This window comes from Tupaia chinensis, unplaced genomic scaffold, assembly GCF_000334495.1.
Source record: "Tupaia chinensis unplaced genomic scaffold, TupChi_1.0 Scaffold000047_1, whole genome shotgun sequence".
Classification (NCBI taxonomy): domain Eukaryota; kingdom Metazoa; phylum Chordata; class Mammalia; order Scandentia; family Tupaiidae; genus Tupaia; species Tupaia belangeri.
The window spans coordinates 5,930,764-5,938,824 of record NW_006159505.1 but is presented as its reverse complement, the minus strand read 5'-3'; the positions used below and the strand labels follow the sequence as shown (position 1 = coordinate 5,938,824).

General features: G+C 44.6%; 1 protein-coding gene, 1 long non-coding RNA gene and 1 other non-coding gene across 3 annotated transcripts in view; 1 reads left to right on the top strand and 2 right to left on the bottom strand.

Annotated features, from left to right (window-relative positions):
- The window catches only part of LOC114009136 (uncharacterized), a 4,256-nt gene extending 2,362 nt beyond the window's left edge, over positions 1 to 1,894 (bottom strand). The window contains exons 1-2 of the long non-coding RNA XR_003550604.1: positions 1,841 to 1,894; positions 654 to 840 (exon numbers count right to left, since the gene is read on the bottom strand). This is a non-coding gene — a long non-coding RNA (uncharacterized LOC114009136). The remainder of the gene's footprint in view (positions 1 to 653; positions 841 to 1,840) is intronic.
- Positions 1,895 to 2,745: 851 nt separating this feature from the next.
- On the top strand, positions 2,746 to 2,852 carry LOC114009153 (U6 spliceosomal RNA). Its single transcript, XR_003550622.1, has one exon. It is a non-coding gene; the product is annotated as a U6 spliceosomal RNA (small nuclear RNA).
- Positions 2,853 to 3,200: 348 nt separating this feature from the next.
- LOC102495087 (putative neuroblastoma breakpoint family member 7) overlaps positions 3,201 to 8,061 on the bottom strand; it is a 27,412-nt gene continuing 22,551 nt past the window's right edge. The window contains exons 11-13 of the mRNA XM_027774554.1: positions 6,567 to 6,753; positions 5,129 to 5,298; positions 3,201 to 3,397 (exon numbers count right to left, since the gene is read on the bottom strand). Of these exons, the coding sequence (XP_027630355.1) occupies positions 3,201 to 3,397; positions 5,129 to 5,298; positions 6,567 to 6,753 (554 nt within the window). The remainder of the gene's footprint in view (positions 3,398 to 5,128; positions 5,299 to 6,566; positions 6,754 to 8,061) is intronic.

The window sequence follows — 8,061 nt, the reverse complement described above, 5'->3', positions numbered from 1 at the left end:
CTTTTGGGGGGGCCGCCCCCCCCCATACCAAACCCCCCAAAAAAAAAAAAAAAAAAAAAAAAAAGCACTAGAACATGAGAAAAAGCAGGAAACGTGGATGCCCTTCCACTTCTACCTTTGAATGATGAGGACAGGGTGGAATCAGAGAACATTTAACTTCAAGCACATGGCCTGTTATAGATATTCCCAGAATTAGAACCCAGGCTACAGGCCCTTTCCATAAAGGGAAGAGAGAGGCTGAAGGATGTCAAATACCCTTATCTCTGCTGAAACCATCCCATTAGCCACCTTCGCTAAGAGCACAGCATCCCAGCACAGGCTTCCCAGGGCTGCCCCAATGCTCCTGAATGTCGATAGGCTGTTACAAGGCTGGGGCTGAAGACAGCCACATGGCTGATGCAGAAGCTCCCTAAGTTGTGGTGACACCATGTCCTGTATCTAACTAGCAGAATGGGAAGCTTCCATCTTCAGCCTTTGATGTGTGGAGGCTTTCATTAATGCTATCCTTCAAAACGGACTAATAAAACAATCCGCTTCTGACTAGGGCAGAAGGTGGCGGACACTGGGATAGATACAGACCCTCTGTCTGATCAATGTGCCTACTTCTTACATGAAAATAAGGCCACCTTTTATATCAATGGGCTTTCCCATACCTGGAAAGTTCTTCCTTAAGTGATGTGCATTCATGGCTGAAATGTGAGACCTCCTCCAGTGACTCTTGAAAGTCTTCGAAAGTTGTTGTCATTCTACCGTTTGATGTTTTACCTCCTCTTGCAGCTCTTAGAACTGGGATCTTGAGAAGGCCAGAGTGTTTGCCAGGCATTCTTCTGGCTGATGGTACTATGGTAAGAACAACACAGGAGTACTTTTATCATGGGGTCAAAGACCAGCAGGAAGACGAGCCCAAGCACATCTGTCCTGACAAAGAGAACACAGGCAACAGGAAAGAAAGTCTCTGTGCTGGTAGAAAAAGCAAGTGTTGGCTCACTCTGCCACAAACCCGGAGGAATACTGCATCTCTGTCTTTCCAATACCCTTGATTTTACTGATTTATGATGGTCAGCACTGCTCTTAGAATGTTCTAGATACTCAAGATCACCATTTTCTACATGTTCACACACTCTTTGTTCAATAGTCCAGCCTTGAATCTTGTCCAAGATCGAGCCAAGATGTGATAGGTGCTGCATATAACATAAGATCCTTGGTCATTTACGGACACTAGGGTTGCCAGAGCCAAACCTTGGGTTCAAAAGAGGTTCCAGCACAAGCAATGGCAGTGGTGTTAATGTTATCATACTCTCATGACTGCTTATGGGGACAAGCCAGCTAAGGGACAGGGACTTGAGCTTGGAGTTGAGTATCAAAGGTAATGACACCTCCAAAAATGTAGGCAAGATATCCGCCCACCATGGATGGCCACAGAGCCTCAGAGAACATTGTTTGGATGAGAAAATTAACAAGACCATCAAAGGAATGATAAGATTGTCCCAACAAAAGAAGGTCTCTCAGATTCCATTTTGCACTACGGAGCGACAGAATTGGCAAAGATATTTCCAAGTCTTTTCACAATGGTCTGTATTAATTCCACCACCGTGCACTTTCCATTGAGTGCCATGGTGACAAAGGTGTGGCCAGGAGCTATGAAAAGCACAGTTACCTCACTCACTCAAAGTCTGTGCTTCTAACTCAGTCCTAGAGTGTGAATGAATCCAAGATGGGTACACAGGGATGGCTGCATAGAGGCAGCTCTCTTCCTGGTCAGATAGGTGAGCACAAAGCATATGCAGGCTACCTGGAAGGTCAGTGAGAGCCTTAGTCTCATCTTCATGGGAATACTCACTGGCTGCCTCCCCATCAGAGCAGGTTTCAGGCACATCTGATCGGGAAAAGGGCCTGTTGAAAGGAAGGTGAGAGTCAGACAATTCAAATCTACTGAAGCAGTCAGATTCTGCTCATCCAGTGGCTCTTCTGGACTTGGTTCCATGACCCGAAGGTATATGGAAAATGGAATACTGAACCCAGAAGTGGACATCACGGTTCTATTGTGAGACCTGGTGAAATGTCTAAATGACAGGTCATCGAGTGCAGAGGGGCGGTCTTTTCAAAGAAGAGAAATAAAACCATCCTCCTCTGGGGGCCAGCATGTGGCATGGTGGTATAGGCATTAAACACTCCCACATGGCCGACCACGGTTCAAGTCCTGGACTTGCTGGCTTGCTTTCTGACTTTCTCTCTCTCTCTTTGTGTGTCTCTCTCTGGTCAAATTAAAATAAGTGAATGAATAAATTAAATTAAATAAATAATTCTTTAAAAAAAAAAATCTCTGAAAGGACAGAGTATGACTGCCAGGAAAATGGAAAGAGGGAATGGAGAGCGATGGGGAGCAGCAGCTACTCAGTGCCCTGGCCAGATAATATGCAGCTGAGGAAGGAGACTACTCCCACTGTGTGACACAATCACAACAGGGTGCACACAATGAGAGCCGTACAGTAGTTACAAACCCGGTGCAATTTGGTTCCACTTTCCTTCCAGAAGGAATGAAGGCTCTGGAGGCATTGCCGTCTCACAGAGACATGTGCCTTCTCGACCTTCTTCTCTCACTATGGTGATGTAATAGGAATTTTAGCTCTAGGGACATTTTTCGCCATGAAATGCCTGCCAACAAGTCAAGGACAATCTTGCAGAAACAAATCTACCTCAGAGGAGAACGACTAGTCTCCCTGAGCATAAAAAATCCATGAGATAGTGCTCGCTTTGGCAGCACATACACTAAAACTGGAACGACACAGAGGAGATGAGCATGGCCCCTGTGCAAGGGTGACACGCAAATATGTGAAGTGTTCCGTATTTTTAAACCAAGTGATGTATAGTAATTTAATATTTAAAATAATAACAATAAAATGGAATTTTTAAAAATAAAAGGAAAATATATGAATCAGGAAAAAAAAAAAAAAGAAAAGAAAATTCATGAGATTGACTGAGTTCCTAAACTGAGAAACTAATAGAAGGCTTTCACTTTCTCCACTTTCAAGTCAAAAAGACAATCCCACAGAAGTCATTCCTTCTTCTCATAGTCACCCAGAAATCAGGAACACCAAAATGGAAACAGCTTTCTAGGCAAGAACGCTGGCTGTCTTCCCAATAGTCCATCTTACCCCCATGTTATATGGAGACTGAAGTACAAACCAGTGAACACTCTCTTACCTGGCAAATCCTTTCCGGTAGGCTATGCATTTATTCTTAAACTGTGCAATCTTTCTCTGCATCTTATGAAATTTTTTGGAAAGCTGCATCCGCTCCACTTTCTGAAGTTCCACCTCCTTTCCTGGCCCTTGAGGCTCTGGTTCTGGAGCGACCCAAGTCTCTATGCAGCATTCTATTTCCTGAGTGTATACTGCTGTGAAGAATACAGAAGAATTTCTACCATGGGATCAAAGCCCAAGAGGAATATGAGCTCAAGCATGTCTGTCCTAAGAAACAGAACTGAGGGCCCGCAGGTGTCATAGTGGTTAAAGAGCTGGACTCTCACATGGTTGACCGCGATTTGAGTTCCAGACCCAGTGGCTTGAAACTCACACCAGGGGTGGGTGCGGGTGTGCCCAAAATCCTGAGAGAAGAATGGAGGAGAAGGGATTACAGTGTGGCCTCCCGCCTGGGGGGTGATTTCTCACTTTCTGTCTCTCTTTGTTGTTCTGGTAATTATACATGCCCTTTAGCAAAAATCTCTTTTAGAAAATAAAGAAAGAAAGAAAGAAAGAAAGAAAGAGAGAGAGAGAGAGAGAAAAAAGAAAGAAAAGAGAGAGAGAGAGAGAAAGAAGAAAGAAAGAAAGAAAGAAAGAAAGAAAGAAAGAAAGAAAGAAAGAAAGAAAGAAAGAAAGAGAAAGAAAGAAAGAGAGAAAGGAAGGAAGGAGGGAAAGAAGGAAGGAAGAAAGAGAGAGAGAAGAAAGAGAAAGAAAGAAAGAAAGAAAGAAAGAGAGAGAGAGAGAGAGAGAAAGAAAGAAAGAAAGAAAGAAAGAAAGAAAGGGAAAGAAAGAGGGAGGAAGGAAGGAAGGAAGGAAGGAAGGAAGGAAGGAAGGAAGGAAAGAAGGAAGGAAGGAAGGAAAGAAAGAAAGAAGAGAGAGAACAGAAAGAAGAAATGAAGAAGAAAGAAAAAAGAAAGAAAGAAGAAAGAGAAAGAAGAAAAAGGAAGAAAAAAAGAAAGAAGAAAGGAAGACAAAGAAAGGAGAAAGAAAGAGAAAGAAAAACAGAGGCAAAGGGAAGGGAAGCTCTGAATTGGTGGGAAAAACAATTGTTGGCTCACTCCACCACACCTAGAGGAATGCTACATCTCTGACTTTGCAATGCCCTATATTTCACTGACCGAAGAAGGCAAGGTGTGATCACAGGGAGAATGTCCTTGTTCCCCACGATCGCTGTTTTCTACATGCTCACACACCATTTGTTCAATAGTCTAATCCTGAATTTTGCCATAGATCAACCCAAGATATACTCGCTGCTTCATAGAACACACAATCTTTGGTCATGGATGGAGATTAGGATTGCCAGGACCATGCCTTGTGTTCAGGAGTGGTTCCAGTGTGGGCAATGACAGTGGCGTTATGTTCTCACATGCAAATGACTGCTTATAAGGACAAGTCAGCAAGGACGAGGACTGGAACTTGGAGTTGAGGACCTGTAGTATCAACACCTCCAAAAATGCAGGGAAGACAATTGCACACCATGGACATACAAAGATGCTCGAAGAACATCATTTGGATGAAAATATTAGCAAGGCCTTTGAAGAAGAAAGGAGATATCCCCCAAGGAAAAAGAGCTGTCAGATTCTGTTCATGTGCTAAGATGCCACAGAGATTGCTGGGAAATTTTCACTGCCTTTACCCTGGTCTGTATTGATTTCAACACCATTTGCCACTGAGTGCCAGGGTAATGGAAATTGACCAGGGACTAAGAAAAATGTCAAGTTACCTCATGACTTGACGTCTGTACTTAAAATTTGGAACCAGAGTTCGACTTAAAGCAAAGTTGGTGAATAGGGCCTGGCTGGTAAGAGACAGCACTTTTCCTGACAAAGGGAGGCTACTTGGAAGACCAGGGAGACGCTTGTTCTTTTTTTCATGGGACTACTCACTGGCCCCATTTTGAAGACAGGAGACTTTAGACACAGCAGATGGGTAAATGGAACAGCCAGGAGTCAGGTCGGATTCAGATGATTCACATTTTTCAGGAGGAGTCATATTCTGGTCATCTGATGAGCCCTGCTGGATTTGACTCACATCCTCCTCTTCCAACAACTCTTCCCTGAACCAAGAGGTAAACAAAAAACAGAATACTGACACGGAAGTGTTGGACACTGGGACCAGCAGATGACATAATGGTTACATCGCTGCACTCCCACTTAGTCAATAGCAGTTCAAATTCTGGACCCGACAGCTTAAAACACACATTAGGCCAAAATCCCAAGCAGAGAATGGAGAAGAGATTGAGGCATGGCCATGACCTCTGGGTGGGGGTGGGGGTGATTTATTGCTTTCTGTCCCTCTGTGTCTCCAGCAAGCACACACGCCCTATAGTAAAATTATCTCTCTCTCAAAAAAAAGTGTTGGACACCACAGTTCAGCAGCAAGACCTAATGAGATTCTAAGGGAAAGGTGATAGAAGACAGAGGGGCTCTCTTCTGGAAGGTGTGGAACAAACTCATCCTCATCTGATCAGTGCAGAGGGAGGGTGGCTACCACGGGGATGAGTACAGGGGATGGAGACGAGTGTGGGAGCAGCGGGTGCTCAGTGCACTGGCCAGTAACACTCACATGAGGAAGGAGACCTCACACTCTCTGTGTGGCACACTCATGACAGGCACCACACGATGAGAGCCACACTGTCGTTACAAACCAGGGCAGTTTGGTTCCACTTTCCTTCTGGAGACCCGGGCAGTGAAGCCTCCTGAGGCATTGCCATCTCACGGAAATATGGACATTCTAGACCCTCTTCTCTCAGTATGGTGATGTAGATAGGAATTTTAGCTCTGATTAGTTCGTGTTATTTTGGAGATGGGTTTTGTTTGTTTGTTGCCATGAAATGCCTGCCAACAAATCAAGGACAATCTAGCAGAAACACATCTACCTCATTTGGTTCTTTCTACTCAGGGGAGAACAAGTGGTCTCTCTAAGGGTAGAAAAATTCATGAAATTAGCTCTGGGTTCCTAAGAAATTAATAGAAGGGTTTTAACAGTTTCAAATTAAACACACACACACACACACACACACACACACACACACACACACACACATTCCTCAGGAGTCCTCCCTTCTGCCCACAGGCACATGTATGTCAAGAATAGCAGAGAGAAGCAGCTTTCTAGGCAAAGACCCTGGTTGTCTTCTCAATGTACACACACACACACACACACACATTCCTCAGGAGTCCTCCCTTCTGCCCACAGGCACATGTATGTCAAGAATAGCAGAGAGAAGCAGCTTTCTAGGCAAAGACCCTGGTTGTCTTCTCAATGTACCTTCTTCTCATGTCAAAATGAAGACACCTGGTAGACCTAGGGGCTCTCTCTCACCTGCACAGTTCTTGGTCATAGGCCATGTACTCATCCCTGAAATGCATGCTCTTCTGTGTCTCCTTGACTTTTTCTTTGAGCTGCTCCCAGTCCACCTTCTGCTCATCTGCCTCTTTTCTCATCTTCTCAAGCTGGATTCGAGAAGTTACCAGGGTGTTTCTCAGGTCATCTGTGTCCTGGGTGTGCGCTGTTGGGAAACATACAAGAGCATTTCTATCACAGGCACAAAACGTATGCAAGCTCATCTTTCCTGACAAGCAAAATTGAGGCCAAGGGCAGAAAGATCCAGGGGATTGGTGGAAAAGGGGAGTGTTGGCTCAGCCTATCACCACACACCCCGAGGAATGCTGCATCTCTGTTTTTGTAATATCCTTCATCCCAGTGACTTAAGATGGCCAGCCTGCTCTTCGGCATATTCTAGTTTCTCATGTTCACAAATTTCTACATCTTCACACACCATTGGTTCAGAAATTTATTCCTGAATTATGTCAAAGATTAACCAACAATATGTTTTTTCAAAAAGAAGTATTTATTTAATTTATTTGTTATTATTATTATTTAATTTGTTATAAGGCACACATGCTCACCAAAGAGAGTTAGAAAGTGAGAAAGCAAGCCGCCAGGTCCAGTACTTGAACCATGGTCAGGCATGTGGGAGTTCAGTACCCCAACCACCACATCACCTCCTGGTCCTGTTCAAAGATATTATTAATGCTTCATAGAATACATGATCCTTGGTCATGAATGGGAATTATTATTACCAGGCCAAGTCTTGTCATCAGGAGAAGTTTCATCACAGGGGTTGATTGTGGTGTTTACATCCACATACTCAGAAAACTGCTTATGAGGACAAGCCATGTGGGAAGAAAGGGACTGGAGCTCAGGACAGAAGAACCATACTGATGACCTTATCAAAAATATGGGCAAGGGAACCAGCAGTTAGCGTAATGGCTATATCGCTGGACTCCCACGAGGTCGACCGCAGTTCACGTCCCAGACCTGGTGGCTTAGACCTCACGCCGGGCGCGTGTGCGTGCGTGCCCAAGATCCCGAGAGGAGAATGGAGGAGAAGGGATTGCGGTGTGACCATCCCCCGCGGGGGGTGATTTCTCGCTTCCTGTCTCTATGTCTCTCTCTGTCTATCTGGCAAGCGCACGCGCCCTATAGCGAAAACCTCTCAAAAAACAAAAAAAATGGGCGAGACAACACCCACTATGCACAGATGCAGAAGTCATTCGCATGTGAAGTGAACAGGACAGCTGAAGGTCTCTCAGTCTCTGTTCATGTGCTAAGATGCCACAGAGTTTGCCAGGAAACCTTCACACTCTTCGCCCTGGTCTGTACTGATTTCAAAACACCATTTGCCAGTGAGTGCCAGGGTGACAGAAGATGGTCAAAAACTAGGAAGAGTGCCAAGTTATCATTACTGGATGTCTATGCTCAAAATTGTGACCTAGAGTTCAATTAAAGCCAAGTGAGTGAATGGGGACTGGCC